Source organism: Epinephelus fuscoguttatus, linkage group LG9, assembly GCF_011397635.1.
Source record: "Epinephelus fuscoguttatus linkage group LG9, E.fuscoguttatus.final_Chr_v1".
Classification (NCBI taxonomy): domain Eukaryota; kingdom Metazoa; phylum Chordata; class Actinopteri; order Perciformes; family Serranidae; genus Epinephelus; species Epinephelus fuscoguttatus.
In genome coordinates this window covers 36637451-36653426 of record NC_064760.1, presented here as the reverse complement: position 1 = coordinate 36653426, position 15976 = coordinate 36637451, and the positions used below count along the sequence as shown (strand labels likewise).

Genomic DNA, 15976 nt, shown 5'->3' with positions numbered 1-15976 from the left:
TCCAAACCCTACTTTAAGCGGTTTATTGGTGACCTGAAGCACTATGGCACCTCATTAGAAGATGACTGTTTTAAAGGACGTACATTTACTTTGCACTCTGGAAGGAATGAATGGATTTTAACTACCTCTGACATGTTGTTTTCTTGAAACAAAAAATGTTGTATACCTCTTTATTATAAATTAAGTGTCTGGATGAAAAAAACATTGACTAAATACACTGCTGTCTGACATTATGAATAGTCTGTTCCCTGTGTTGTGGTAGAAAGGCGTCATGAAGAATACATACAAATAATGTTTTTAACAGTAATGACAAATTATGTTTTAGTCATATTCACTTCAGATAACAGGTCACAGGTGAATACTGGTAATACTGGGACACTTGTTGATAATTTACTTTCTGTCATTTTAAATTGTGATCCAAATGTCTTAGCCCCTCATATGATACTACTCTAAATAATTGAAGACCTCTACTATACTATACTGAAGAAAAAAGAAAGAAACCTCTTCCTTAAACAAATAGCAACACAAAAACACATTTTACATGATGCTACTGTCAAAGTGGGACACCTTTACTGGCAAACAGACACTTAAAACACATCGTTTTTTTAAGGAGGAGCAGATTCACCCCCCACCCCCCTCACAATATTACATTTAAATATAAAAAGAGGAACTGACTGGTACTTCTTATAGATAATTCACAGGCTAAATTTGATTTCTGCTTTTTGTATAGTAGGTTCGTCTTTGTGTCAGTACAGGCCATGCAATAGAAAGCCTTCCTGGTCTTCAGTGAGGTCATTCTCATCACCACTTGTCATGGAACAAATAATGCATGGGCAGGCTTTGTTTGCTGTTTGAGACAATGTATGAAACATGTTCATCACTGCTAGGTGTTAAGTGAGTCCATGTTGAAAAATCTAGCTGCGTAGCTAAATTTATGAGTGACACAGAAGCAGGGAAGGGCTGTCCCACTTTGCCAGTAACTCGTCCCACTATAACAATCAGCAATTAGCTAACAAGAAAAAGATGATTAATAAAAACTTGATTTTGTTTATCAATAGATTTACCATGACATGCTATAACAAAATGTATAAGAATTAAAAGCTATCCTTACAGGCTTAATATTCAAAAAGGAGTTTCCTTTATAAGTATCAAGCCAAGTCATATGAAGGATACCTCCTCTTAAACTCCCAGGCAGTAATAAAGACATTTTATTGGATTCATAATCAAATCAACGAGTGGCAGCAGATCACTTTTCATCAGTCGATGAGACAATATGACAGATAAATTCAATTTCACGTCAATCTTGGACCAGTGACATGCATGGATATGCTTTTGAGACAATAACTGGGAGACATTAAATTGTGACGTGGATGTGGTGTGACACATTTTCTTTGCAGCATAAATCAGTCCTTCACAATATGAGGGAAATGTGACATTTACTTTTACATACACTGTTGAAAAATGATATAGTGAGGCTCTGCTCTGAGCATTATATCTTTTCTCCACATGAGCTTTAAGAACTGGTAACACATGATCAGTAATACATAAAGTGTGTAAAAGGTTATGGTCAAGGTACAGGTATCCTTGACTGAATAATATTTACAGTTGGTCGGTCTTAAAGGTGCTCATTCAAGGATATGAATAAATTGAATAGACAAGGGGACGTGATTCTTTGTTTTATTTGGTGAATCAGGGTTATAATGCAAATGGCAGACAGATACAGTCTGTTCACAATCTGAGCTGTAAATAATAACCTGTAAGTGTGAGATGAAGTACAGCATTTATAAAACCCTAAAAGCAATCCTACGTGTTTATGATTTTTTTTTCTATCTTATGTCACTTTCTAACATCTTAAGAAATAACTATTGCTGTGTAGCCCTATTTGTTTTTCCTGTAACAGCATTTTGTGATACATAGACAGTTTATATTAATCTTCATAACATAACATTTGGGCAAACTCCCAGCACTCAGCTGCTCCTTGTGTCATATATCACTGTATTTAAAAAAAAACACATCCAGTTCTTGTTACAGCCATTTACAATGACATGATAATGGTTCCTTTCACTGCCTTCTGTCCAATGTTTCTGTCTGTGTCTGGCACACACACTGACATCAGATTTCCTTTTTCTCCACCACACTAAAAACAGACAGCTGTGAGTACAAGCTACTTCCCCTTTCAACAATCATGTCAAGCAAAAAGCTGTCAGTATGTTGCTATAGAAGATATTAAAGAAGAAGATACTTAAGTCTTCAAAGATTTCACTGGATTGTTAAAGAGACAGTTCACCCCAAAAACAAAAATAGGCTACAATTCTTCCTTATTTGTAGTGCTATTTATCAGTCTAGATTGTGTTGATGTGAGTTGCTGAGTGTTGGAGATATCGGCCATAGAGATGTCTGTCCTTTCTCCAGTGTAATGGAACTAGATGGCACTCGGCATGTGGTGCTCAAAACACCACAAGAAATACATTTTGAAAAGTCAACAGCAATGTCTCTTTACAGAAATCATGACCCAGTTACTCAAGATAATCCACAGACCTTGTTGTCAGCAGTTTCATGTAAGATCTTTCTACCAAACTACACCCACCAACCGTCTCACTACGCAGAAGGAAGTGTGCATCTACTCATGGACAAGAGGCTCGTGCTCGTGATTGCGCAAGATGTAAACATGTATAGCGCCCCCCTTGGTTGTTATGTAATGTTAGTTAGCACAGTGGTGCTATGTAATCTAGCAGTAGATCAATTCTTCCTTCAGCAGGGTTCTATGCAGTGGGGTTGATTAGTCTTAGTAGGCTATGCGAACAAGTTTTGAGAATTTGAGAAGTTAAAATGAAGTTAATGATTTATTGTGTTTGAAATATGATTTCACATGTTTTCATACTATTTGCCAGGCTGTTTCTGACAAAAAATAGTTGAGCCAAGATTTGATATCTGCTCATGTTTGCTCTAAGAAGGTGGTTTGCGTTGGACAGCATTGGGGTCGTTGATGGGATCAACTTTGAAGTCGGTGGGTCGCAGCTTCATGATGCTGGTCTTCAGGGAGTACCACCATCCTCTCCAAGTGTACCAAACTATACCATCGTCTGTCACCGCACTATAGTGCCCACGGGAGTAGTACAGGCCATTAAGATGGGCTGAGTGACACCTAAGAAAAGACAGAATGGAGAGGAAATAATATTTTGTAATTTTTTACTGCAACGAATGACTGTGACCATCTTGCTGAATATGTGTACATATCATGTCTGTCCTTAACAATTTTCAACAACCATTCATCCGATCAACTTCACATTTGGAAATAGCCGGGTCCCAAGTAGCTAGCTCTTAGCAAATGACACATATACTCCAGCATAGGGTCGCAGGGGATGCAATCATGTCATGGCAGGTGTATTGCTTAGGACCCAAAGAAGTGCAGTGCCGAGTGTGAAGTTGTTTGAATGAGCAGCTCTCAAGAAAGCTGCAAGTAGCAACAAACCAGAGGCCACCAATCAGCCAGGTCAAAGCAGTCATATTTTGAATGGACACTCCACTAGTATCACAATACTCGTACTTATTGAACCACCAGCCTCCTTTGTCTTCCTGGGCGCAGTTTCCTTCGTAATTATCGTTGTCCTTGTCATAGGTGCTGAATTTGATGCTCTGGTGACTGGCCCAGTGTGAAACACCAACCTCATAATTTCCAGACAGAGCATCTCCAGCTGTACCTACATAAGATCCAAAGGTCAGTCGGTAGTGATCCTGCAGGAAGAGATATAAGGAGAGTGTGTCAACTTGCTTAAAAAATAAAGGAACAGTTTGACATTTTGGAAAATACACTTATTTACTTTCTTGTGGAGTGTTCGATGATTAAGTCATAACCACTCTCATGTTACCTACGCTAAATATGAGAATATATAGAGTCACTGGACCAGCCAAAAAAGAGAAGCTTGCTCTACACTTTGGTTTTTGAAGGGATTTGGGGGGAAAAAGGTAGAATGTGTAAATTGTTGAGTTTCAGAGGTGTGAGGATTCTTTGGACAGAGCAATGCTAGCTACTTCCCCCTTTTTCCAGGCTTTTGCTTAGCTAAGCTAACCGGCCGCTGGCTGTACAGACATTAGAGTAGCATCATTCTTCTCATCTAACTCTCAGCAAGAAAGCAAATAATTTCCCAGAATGGTGACGATTCCCTTAATTTTTTCCATGAGGGAGAAGGGGGGGAACTATCTTACATTAGCAAACGAAAACAAGATAGATGTACTAGGTAGTTACTTTACTACTTTCCTCAGGATAATCAAATATTTGTAAATCTTTGCCCCCCAAAACATTCAGTCTAATATTCTAATTCAAAATATATTTATTTTTTGTGGTCAGTCAGCATCAGCACCTTTTCATTGGCCACTTTGAAGTTCTCGTACTCAGCATAGCGCTTGGAACCATAAAAGTCTCCCAGGACAATCCTCAGTGAATAATTTCCTGTAACAGACAAAAAATAAAAGCCTTCTGAAAATACAAAAACAACACATGTCCCATCAACTCAAGAAGAATGGGTGATAATTCTCTGGAGGTCTGTCACTATAGCACTTTTACACTGCCTTTTCAAGGCTGGAATTTCACGCTGTTATTCCTCCTAGCTGTTCTGTATAAAAGGTACAAACGCAGAATGGGAGGACAGAGTTGTCTCACCTTTAAAGTGGCATTAGAGGAAGTAATAGCCCTGGAAAGACTTCTGTATAAAAGGGACATCCAGCAGGATGGGATCATGGGCGGCACAGGTGTAATGTTTTGACAATGTGGTATGTATGCAACCCATCCAGGGAGATTTACTGTAAAAAGCAGCTGATAGCAATTAGCAGCTAACTCAAAGAAGAAGAACAGACGTCGAAAGTGTTGGTAAATTGGGAGCCTGGAGCTCCTTATCCTCTGAGCAGAGAACGAGATCAGCCGCCATATACCAGGGAAAATAAACTATTGTTATTGCTTGGGTTATTGTCAATAATTGAATATTGATTAGTACAGCTTTGAATTAAAACATTTTGTAAAAGAAGCACTGTTGACCTTGTGCGGTGATGTAATGCAGGTTATCATTGCCGAGCCAAAACTCTGCATCCACGTCTCCAAAACCATCCTTGTACTCTGCCCACGACCTGATAGATAGATAGATAGATAGATAGAATGCATCACTTTCAGTTGTATCTTATTATTGAACACTATAGTTATCAGACATCAGACACACCTGTTAAACTTCTCTGTTCCATCGAGTCGTCTTTGAATGACGATCCAGCCACCTCCATCACTCATATCACAGTAGGCTCTGACTGGGCCAGGGCTGCCAAGGGGAGTGATTGAGTAGACACCACTAGATCTGAAGCCAGAACTGAAAAGCTGGGCGCAGTCTGACACACACACACACACACACACACACACACACACACACACACACACAAATACACACTCTGTATTCAGTGCATCTCTGGTTCCTGTATTTTTTTCAATATGAGACCTGAAAGATATTTTAAGCTTTTAAATGTTGTTGTGCAGTCCTGAGGCTGTGGCCCTGACCTGTGAACTGGGTGTCCTGGCTCTGGTCAGGTTTGGCTGTGTCCTCCTTGCCAGGTTGATCCAGCTGTAGTAGTTTGTGTAGGAGGAGTTCTTGTTTTTGAAGCTTCACTTTCAGAAGCTTCTCCTTTTCCCTCAGACGAGCCACCTCCTCAAGGCAACTGTCTGACGCCTACGCACACATTTGGATTGCTAAATTTTTGATAATTCACTCAGATCCATTCCCTAATTCTGAGATAAATTATGCACAGTGTAAATATATTGTTTATTCATACAAAAACCAGATGTGTAAAAATGCGAAGTTGTGGTTTTATGGAGGTTATGTGCCGGACTATTTCTTTGCTGAGAGTAGTGACTTACTGTAGCCATGTTTTCATAAGATTATTCTTATGCACATTTTGAAGTTTTACATTGAAAAAGTTGTACGGAAACAGCAAAATTTACTCACTTGACGTGATTTTTGCTTTTAACAAAAAAGAGTTGGAGTAAAAAAAATGAGATAAGGAGACACTTTTGTGCTACAAACTCGAATAGTTTATTTGCTTCTAAGCAGCTAATGGAAACAATGGGCAGATTTAGTTACCATCGGACAAAGACAGGCTGGCTTTTTCCTCATTTCCAGTCTTTATGCTAAGCTAAATTAATTGGCTGCTGGTTCTAACTTCAAATTTGATATGCAGTTGGCATCAGTCTCATCCTCTAAGATGAAACATGCTTTTCAACATTGTAAGCAAGATCAGTGCATTATTTTTGTTTTGTACAATTCTAGAGTGAAAAAAAGGAGCAGCATGCAAAAGTTTGGCCAAGACGAAAGAATGGATTCAATTAAATTCCAGCAAAGTCTGGAAGTGAACATCACACCATCTGTAAAAAAGCTGAAGATGAAAAGAGGATGGCTTCTACAACAGGACAATGATCCCTAACACACCTCGAAATCCACAATGGACTACCTCAAGACGAGTGAGCTGAAGGTTTTACCATATTCCTCACAGTCTGTGGGTAGACCTCAAAAGAGCAGTGCATGCAGGACGGCGCCAGAATCTCACAGAGCTAGACGCCTTTTGCAATGAAGAATGGATGAAAATCCCCCAAACAAGAATCGAGAGACTCTTAGCTGGTTACAAAGAGTGTTAGGAAGCTACTGTATGATACTTGCCAAAGGGGGCAATACTAAATACTGACCACGCAAGGTGCCCAAACTTTTGCTTCAAGAAAAAGTAATATTGCTTAAAATGTCTTTAACTTCATGCCTTTTGGAAATCAGCTCATCTTTTACTTACTTAACTACTCACAGTAAAAGAAAACCTGACCAGAAGTGTCCAAACTTTTGCATGCAACTGTTTTTTTTTAATGTTAAGCTATTCCTGTAAAATGACAGCAACTACTTGTGTTTTTCAGTGTGACAAACACAAAGGCATTACCCCTACCACTGTAAAGATATGGTTAACTCTCCCCGGTGCTGCTAAAACAGGATGCATATTTAAACAGACACTGAGCTTGGACATTAGGTGGTGTGAAAAGTTTACATTCACTGGAATTGGTCTTGCAACTTTGAAAAGGGTAAATTCCCAAAACAAAATTGACAAAGTACGTAGGCCTAAGTAACGTAAATAAATGGATCTAATCACCTCTTTTGAAATACAGGCCCGCTCAAAGTGCACCTTATACACAATGTTTTATGAAGTAAACAACAGTTACAGCCACAATAACACATTTCCAGATATAAAATACATGATAGGAACACATTAGCATAACCACACATAAATGTTGTCAAGAAGAAGTCTGTGGCTTGGAAGTGAAATATTAATGAACCAACTGTAAATCAGCACAACAGCCTGACTTTGCAGAGTACTTACACAGAGAGACTGAGAGCAAGCTGCGATGACCATCAGTCCTATGAACAGCAGTGAGCCTCCCATCCTCTTCTTGTTTGGATAGCACAAAGCTACAAGATTAGAAGAAGACCTACGTCTTAGAGTTTAGTTGAATCTGATTGATTTTCACCAACAGCATGTTAGATTTGTTACCTGGACCCAAACAAAGCTCTGTCCGAGGGGAAGGAGAATCTGACGAAATGCCTGATTCTCTACAGTCATAAACTATACCAAATATGCAGGGAGTGTCTAGAACAGATGTACACTTGCCAAAAGTAGACACACTTTCGGGAAGATCTGTTCTGTAATATTACAGAGAATAAAAAACACAAACATATGCATCTGATCAGAGGAAACAAGGCCAAAAAACTCCTCAGATCCTCAAATCTCTCCTTTTGTCTGTGATCTGCCATCTGTCCTCCTTCCCTCAGAACTCTCTCCTTTTCTCCTCCTGCCAGCTCTCTGATTTCTCTGCTCCTTCATGGCCACTTATCCAGCTCTGTGAGTGTCATCAAAAGACTCGAGTAGTCATTTTGTTGATGAGCAGGATTGTACCATTTTAAGTAAATGTTGCGAGCGGCTAAATGCCACTGAAGGTCAGAGCTGAACAATGCGGGAAGGGGCAGAGCAGAAGGACACATTTCATCTGCAAGGAACTTGAGTGAATCATGTGGCAGTGACCGATTTCAAGTGATTCAAAATGAAGAAAAGATGTGTGTTTTGCCCAAAAAAGGAGACAAGGTTTTGTTATTTGCTTCACACAAAGCAGCTGTTTTGGAAAATAGGCTCTGTGTCTTTCTTGCCAAGAGTTAGATAAGAAAATTGATACCACTCTCCTGTGTGCAAGGTTAAAATAGACCCAAAAACACTTTTCCGTTACACTGGGAAAGAGATGTCATTGGATCCTTCTTATTTTATTGACTTTACTACCATCACTAAATGACTCATTTCACTGTTGTGATTTGATTTATTCAGTCCGATAACATTTCAAAAGTCTGTAACAGCCTCACAGTTAAATCCTTTTATCCCCATTCAGATTGGCGGAGAGCTAAACAGGAGGCTAGCCAGTTGGCGAAAGTCTCTCGTGCGCTTCTTCTATGGGCCTCGCAGTGTGGAAGATGTGGGTAATTTTACACCTGAGAAGTCCAACATTTTTGGCTTCATGCATCACTGTGCGACTTTCGCAGCAGTGAACATTCCCTAAGATATATAGCCCCGCCTCCAAGGCTGTATCCATTTCTCTTTATTCATCTATGGCAGCTACAGTCAGCAGCTGGTTAGCTTAGCATAGTATAAAGGCAATGACTTGAGAATGCAGCTGCTCCCAGTTGAGATAATCCTGCATGTTTCTTTAGTTCAAAAAAGATGTTAATTACAGAAGTGAGCCTTAAAGGTTCTATTGGGTGGATTTTGTTACGGTCTAGCTATTTCCAGTCTTTGTGCTATGCAGTGTTGAACAGTGATGCTTGACTAGTAACACCTAATAATATCAGTTTTTCCAGTAACGAGTAGTGTAGCTAATTACTAGTAAAATTTCTGTAATAATTTTACAGTCATTACAATCACTACTGACTTGACATACAACAGTTACATCAGCGTACTCGTTTTTTTAATTGTTGCGTTGCCTAGGCATGTTGCAAAGCAGCAAGCTAGTTGGAAACACTTAACCTTAAGCTGCTGCAGGTAGTTGGACTAAAACTCTTTCCACTGCCATAAAGACATCCTGAAACACTTCAGCTACTACAACTGACAGCACAACAATGTGAAGCTCCAGGAAATACACCACACTAAAGATGAGCCCTCTTCGGCTGTGGAAGTCAGCTGTAGCCCTACACTGGCTAAACAACTAAAGCTGCATTTTAATCATAAACAGTTGAAGGCTACAAAGAAGTGATGAAGCTTGTGGTTGGATACGTGGTGGATGACATGTTGCCCCGTGAGTTGGAAAATACTGACACAGACAACAGAAAACCCCAAGTAAAAAAATGTTTGCAAGCTATCTAGCCTTAGCTACAGGTTACTTACTACCAATTTTATGGGGTGTAACAGAAAAGTAATACAACAAGTATTGTGACAAATTACTGCTGGCAGGGAGTAATAAGTAAAGTAATATTATTACTTTTGAAAAGAGTAATGAGTAAAATTATACATTGTTGAAGAAACGAGCCCAACACTGATGCAATGCTAAGCTAAGCAGGTGTTGGTGGTAGCTTTATGATTACTGTACAGACTTAGAGAGTGTTGGATTATGTTATTAATGTTTGGCAAGGATGCACGTAAGCCTAATTCAAATTATGTCTATTTCTTTCACAAAATATTAAAACTATGTTTGGCTTCAACAGTAACTCTAGATGGGTCATTTCAATTATACCAGGAAAACCTCCAAATCCACAGGCCTGGGGATGAGCAAGTACACCAGTATCTATATCTGTATCTGTTTCTGTTTCTGTATCTGTATCTGTATCTATATCTGTATCTGTATCTGTTTCTGTATTTGTGTTTGGAATGAGCAGGATTTAAGCGCGATGTGAGTGGAACTTCAACTGGAAGTAAGAGGAACCTAACCATGAATGAATAAGGAGACCTTAATACAGCTTTGGAGGTGGGACCCTGTTCATTCATAAAATTCAGTGGCACACAAAGCCAAAAACCTTTAACCGCCATGTATAAAATTACCTGGATGATTGGTGCAGCTTCCACATTATTGGGCCCATAGACCAGGCGTACTAAAGACTTCCAGCAGCCGAACTGAGTACTTCTGGTTTAGCACGCTGCTAACTTGAATGGTCATGAAATTATATAACTGTGTGGCTCTTCTGCACTTTCCAAATGTTATTGGGCAGAATTGCTCAAATTCTTGAAGTAAAACTAATCATTTTGTGTTACATTTTCTCACAATATAAGTATTTTTGGTTCCAATTGCATCACGTGATGGGTGTAATTCCACTGCTTGACCACTAAAATTGGCTTTAAAGCATGGCGCAGTTCCTGGGGGCCTGTGCCTGACCACAAGTTGTTATTATATGCCTAATGATAATGAGGATCATGAGATAAAGGACAATCCAGTACAATCTAGCAAATCTTAGTTAAATAATGAACAGCTGTTGTATGTTGTGTATGTGCGGATGTAACTATTAGAGCCTGACAGCATTAATGAGAAAACAAAACAACAACAAAGATTCTCTAGCCTTAAACAAGCTGGGGGGTTCAAATCCTTTATTCCAACTGCAAATGTAATACTCTTAGAAGCAGAGGTAGAACATATTTTGTATTTTGTTTGGCAGTGTTTGCGCACTAAGAATAATACAATTAATGGGAACATTGAGAAATACTTATAAACATATGATAATACTTGGAAATAAAAGATTTGCCTATTTGTCAGTCCTCAGACGCTGTGTTCACACTGTGTAGTTTCATCCAGTCATCAGTTAGACTGGCCAAAGATGTGATTGCTCAGCGTCTTCTTGACTGTAGTGGTGCTTTCCACTCCTGAGGTTGTTGCACTGATCAACGTTCCTGCACAAACACACACACACACACACACACACACACACACACACACAAATGCACACAATTAGTTTTTGTTACCCACAGTTTCAGGGACAAGAATGAACTTTGCAAATAACAGGTTTGAACATAAGTGGCATTTTGCCCCAGCCATCCAGAGGAGTAAGTAAGATTTAAATATTGAATTAAGACTGTTGCCAGCATTATAATGTCTGATTGTTGCGTGTTTGGTTGTCAGAAATGATATTCCACCAGTCATCTTTTAGACTCAGGTTCTACTACATTCCTACTGGATCATAACCTTTTTAGAAAAACAGATGGTTCAGGTAAATGAGTGACCGTGTATACTGGAGACTGAGGCGAATGTGTCACGGTTGCTCATAGTAACGGAGCTGTTAAAACACAAACAGAACATGTAGCATTTCTGCACTTCCTGTTATCCTGTCTCAAAGTCAATGGATTTTTTTAAAATAGGTTTTTAGTTAGATTCCTGATTTTAACACAATATTTGGAAACTTAAATGGATAATGCTTAAAGGATTGATGACATTTGAGCTAAACTTGGCAAACACTAGCCCTGCCCAGATGTAGTGTGTTACCAGTCAGTGTTATTAGTATTCCAGTATTTTGCAAGATGATGCATGACCTCATTACCAAACATGGTGTTTTGTTTACACAGTGTCAAAACATTTTAGGTTCTCTAGAAGATGAGCTGGCCTTCTTTACTTTCACTTCAGTCAAACATGTGCTGTATTATTGAGTTCACTGTGATTAGAAACCAGCTAATATATTCACTTCATCACACATCAGGTCCTCTTAGCCTCTTTGTAGTACAGCAATACTTTCAAAATATGCTTTCAAACCTTCAGTTATCACATAATGGCATTATCAGCCGTTATCACCTTCACATTATGTGTTGAATCTCACCTTCAGGTCTAAGTCAGATTTCATCTGTTTACCATGAGTGTCTCTCCTCCTTGTTGCAGCTCTGTCAGCCTTTCCTGAAGAGATGGGAAAACATAACTATCACCTGGAGTACTACAACTACTCAAGTAGTACTGTAGCTCCTCTGTTACTTTTAATAATCAAAAAATAAAAAGTTACCTTTTATATCCACTGCCTCTGTCCGCTGTGAGAACTCAGGGTCATCTGGCTGAGCATCATCAGACTTCTTGTAGTAATACTGTTGATCAGGGGGCCCAAACCTCTGTATGCAAACACACACACACACACACACACACACACACACACACACACACACACACTATGACTTCTTGTACTATAGCTACACTATTTGTCTCTAGAGAACTAAATCACACTGACACATTAAACTTCTTATAGTTCTAAAGCTAAACAATAACACACACACGTGCATAAGCAGAAATACTCTACCACGTCAGGCCACATGAAGCTAATGAAGAGAATGATGGGAAGTCCAACAGTGAAGACATAGACACCCCAGAGCCAGGGACGCTGGTGGGTGGCCATTAGGAGGCTCTCTATGATACCTGGCTGGAATACACATACAGATACTGGACGTTACTTGTCACATGATAAAACCTACAGTATATCAACCTACTATATAACATAAATAACTGTTAACAAGCAAAGGTCAAAGGTCAAAACCACAGTGCCTGAATAATAATACTATGATCACAAATGATCATGTGCAAGGAAAAACCTAGGAAAGAGGTGAAAAATAAGAACAATATGAGCTGAAGAGAGAATATAGAGGATGTTTAAAAAGAAAAGAAGTGGGACATCATTCAGGAGGGAGACCATAAAAGCTACAGGGAATATGCTGACAATTTCACCTGTAGTTCATATAATTGTATCTGTAATTCATATGCATATGTATATCAGAGCAGTAGGTGGTGTATGACCCTGATTAAAACTAGATACAAGTGTTGCTGCTTGGGGAAGCAACATTTTTGACACTACTCATGCTTGTAGTGTAATATCTGACCACATGCAACATTGAATTATTCCATTATGAAGTCACTCTGTGGGAATAAAAAATTAAGTGCTATTGTGTTTTGGTTGATTTGAAAATAAAGAAACCTGATCCATGAAATATGTAGCCATAGAATTAATTTTACTTGAGCTTTTAACTTTAAAACTAAAATAACTTTGTGTCATATTTACTGAAACTGTCACTATATTCTAAAAGAAGGAGCGTGAGACAAATGGTCTGTGACTGTCTGGGAAAAAAAATCATGTCCCCCCTCCTCCTCTTCCTCCTGCTTCTAATGACTTCTTGCTACAATCTACAAAAAACAGCCAATCAGAGCTAAGGAGTGTCTAACGCAGCTGTCAATCATGTTAATCATGCCTCGTGAACTGCAATCAAACTGCCAAAATAGGCAGCTCTGATCAAATATGAATCAAGATTCTGTTACAGTCTACTTCTCAAATGTTTTCAGAAACATATTTTAGTGTACTGTTTAGCTATAAAATGAGAGTTTGTGACCTGGCCGTTATGTTGGTAATGGTCAACTGAAACGCTACGGACCACCTGCCGAACCAGCCTTCTTATTTTACAACTGAACAGTGCACTAAAGTATGTTTCTGAAATACTCATTTAGTGCAGTGCGTATACACAGCAAAATGTTGTTTTAAGTTACCAACTACAGCTTAAACAGCTGACTTTGACACTGTTCTAAAGAAAGTCCAAATAATAAGCAGTAGTACTGATATGATCACTACACCTGAGGTGGATCAGGATTTGATCAGCCCATTACATTTTTTGGCATGAGTGTATGTAAATAATTTGAATTTTCAAGCGAATAATATTTTTTCATGATAATTTAAAAATATAATTAAGAACTATTTATTAATTACAGAACCATAAAGCTAAAAAAAAACCCATGACTCTTTGAAAAAATACATTTTAATAGTACTCTTTTCCAATATCTCTACATTTATTTTGGGGGGTTTCATTTTATCTACCTTTTTGTATTGTTTGTTCATGATTTATATGTGTTTACACGTGTACCTGTGCTGACATCAATAACCTCTCTTTTCCAAACAGTGAGTAACAGACTTAGTTCATTACAAGATAAATAAATGCAATAAAAGCAGGTCTTACCTGAGCTGCAGCAGACGCAGGTGTCACACTGGCTATTAGCATCACGCACAGCAACACAAAGTTCATCTCCATGTCTGAAACACGCCCCTACACGCACACACATTCATACACAAACATGTCCGCATGCATGCAGTAACAGTCAATATACTGCATGTGTTCACATGCACACACAAAATGAAACACTCAGATAAAAACACACTCAAAGATCCTCATGAGGAACAGAAAAAAACATTCTGTCTTTTAGATCTATCATATGACTACAGAAATAAAACTGGAACAGAAAGATAAAAGACAAAAAAGGAAAGACTGTGAACACACACAGACTTCTGAGAGAGGAAAATAAACGAGATGCGACAAAAGAAACATGCCCAGACTCCAAGAGGAAGCAGAGTGAGACAAAAACAAAGAAGATTAACAAAAGAAAGAGAAAGAAGTGAGAGTAAAAGTAAGAGAAGCACAGAGCACAGAGGAAGCTACAGAACCAAACAGTATGTTTCTACCTTTTTAACTCAGTGATTTCTCACTCTTTCCACAGGTTCCTTAAAAGTCACTTCCTGAAATCTTGCAGTCATGTGCTGTTGGACTTTGGTCCAAAGTCATTTACTGTCATGGCTGCAGAGCATGCAGTGGCCACATTAGAGCGGTACAACATGGTTAATAACATACACACACACAGCATTTCATGGTTATGAAGTAAATGTGTCCAAAGTGTCATTTATCATACTAAAAATAAGTGGTCAGAGTTGGGGTAGCAAAGTAGTAAAAAAAAGAGTGTAAAATTAAATTGCTTATGTTGTTTCATCACTTTTATGTGCATTCAGTAAGGCTGTAAGGCGCACAGTTATCAGTAGTCAGTAGTCACCAAAAATGTCCTTTTTACAAATTTTTATTTTCAATTAAAGTTGACAAGTTGTGAAACGTAAAGGGAGAGTTTGAGAGAACTTACAAATCGAATGAATAGGCCAGTGGTTCTCAAACTTTTTTTTTTTTTCAAAAGATGTACCCCTTTTAATATTTTTTCAGCCAATCAGCGCAAATCATTTTTGGTAGAAAGACATGGTGAAGAAAGTTAAACATGAAGGTGATTGCATTTGTTGCGGCAGTTCACACCCAGTAACTACTGCATTGAAAATAGAAATATACTGAATAAAATGTGATTTGTCAAACTTACTTTTTCGTATTTTACAAGTTTTATCAAACTTATTATAATATTATTATTTTAAACAACAGACAACAATAAACCTGTGACAGAAAATGTTGAAAATGGTTGAAATTAATGGAGTTCGACATTCATAAAATGCTGAAGTATTCCTTTAAACTTAAAAACTTTATATGCCATGTGATAGCTTGATGCAGTTATGAGGGAGGACAAGTGTGTGAGAATGAGTTTAATTCATGCTCTGAAGCATTTAAGTGTCATATTCCGCTATAGCAGGAAAGTATTCAGTTGTATTTATGGAGATTTTAGGCCCCCTAGTGGAAAAAGACATAACTGAATACATGTTTGGACAAGTCAACTGGAAAGGTTAGTTAGTTTTTGTTTTGTTTTTTCTTTATTTGTTTGTTGTACCTAATAATATTCCATAGCAGAGTATTGGTTACATTAAAGTGTTAGTAAATGGTTCAATGTGTCCTTAAAAACAACAAAAACATTCTTATCATTATTTTCTAAATTGTGTGTCTGCAACCATTAAATTTGTTTGTTGGTTTAACGTTTTTTTTTTCCTGTACAATTTTATATAGTGTGCATTTACATAAAGCTATATTCATAAAGTTTATTAGTATTATCATGATTTCAATGCACACTAATATGTTCTTATTTTCCTATACAAACTTTGTAAACCTGTGAGAAAGTTTTTAAAAGTAAAGAAGCAAAAAGATATGAAGAAAGCTTCAAAATGAAATACAAACACATTTTACATGAAATATAACAACAATAACAAAATTAAAGGTTTTTGGTGTTTTTTTGTGTAAT

General features: G+C 38.1%; 2 protein-coding genes across 3 annotated transcripts; both read right to left on the bottom strand.

The window, feature by feature from the left end:
- Positions 1 to 1663: 1663 nt before the first annotated feature.
- Positions 1664 to 7627, bottom strand: fgl1 (fibrinogen-like 1). Its single transcript, XM_049585506.1, has 8 exons — positions 7561 to 7627; positions 7390 to 7478; positions 5537 to 5705; positions 5211 to 5370; positions 5033 to 5121; positions 4362 to 4450; positions 3548 to 3735; positions 1664 to 3145 (listed from the first exon to the last, which is right to left on the bottom strand). Exons 2-8 carry the CDS (start codon positions 7450 to 7452, stop codon positions 2947 to 2949), a joined length of 957 nt encoding a protein of 318 aa, XP_049441463.1. The 5' UTR covers positions 7453 to 7478; positions 7561 to 7627; the 3' UTR covers positions 1664 to 2946.
- Positions 7628 to 10600: 2973 nt separating this feature from the next.
- Positions 10601 to 14613, bottom strand: LOC125894384 (calnexin-like). Of its 2 annotated transcripts, XM_049585722.1 has the most exons (6): positions 14502 to 14613; positions 14002 to 14088; positions 12306 to 12425; positions 12018 to 12120; positions 11841 to 11914; positions 10601 to 10923 (listed from the first exon to the last, which is right to left on the bottom strand). In XM_049585722.1, the coding sequence occupies exons 2-6, from the start codon at positions 14071 to 14073 to the stop codon at positions 10915 to 10917; spliced, it is 378 nt and encodes a 125-aa protein (XP_049441679.1). In that variant the 5' UTR covers positions 14074 to 14088; positions 14502 to 14613; the 3' UTR covers positions 10601 to 10914. The 2 variants fall into 2 exon arrangements, with proteins under 2 accessions (XP_049441679.1, XP_049441680.1); XM_049585723.1 differs by lacking the exon at positions 14502 to 14613 and having other exon boundaries at positions 14002 to 14488.
- Between the last annotated feature and the right edge of the window lie 1363 nt (positions 14614 to 15976).

Bases quoted from the DNA above. Each gene is read 5' to 3' on its own strand.
- fgl1 (XM_049585506.1), bottom strand. From the start codon at position 7,452: ATGGGAGGCTCACTGCTGTTCATAGGACTGATGGTCATCGCAGCTTGC. The intron at 5,706-7,389 runs GTAAGTACTCTG...ATGTGTGCGTAG, and splicing joins CTTGCTCTCAGTCTCTCTGT to GCGTCAGACAGTTGCCTTGA. The intron at 3,146-3,547 runs GTACGAGTATTG...GTCTTTTCTTAG, and splicing joins GGAGGCTGGTGGTTCAATAA to GTGTCACTCAGCCCATCTTA.
- LOC125894384 (XM_049585722.1), bottom strand. From the start codon at position 14,073: ATGGAGATGAACTTTGTGTTGCTGTGCGTGATGCTAATAGCCAGTGTG. The intron at 12,426-14,001 runs GTAAGACCTGCT...TGTGTATTCCAG, and splicing joins CTGCGTCTGCTGCAGCTCAG to CCAGGTATCATAGAGAGCCT. The intron at 11,915-12,017 runs GTAACTTTTTAT...CCATCTCTTCAG, and splicing joins AGAGGCAGTGGATATAAAAG to GAAAGGCTGACAGAGCTGCA.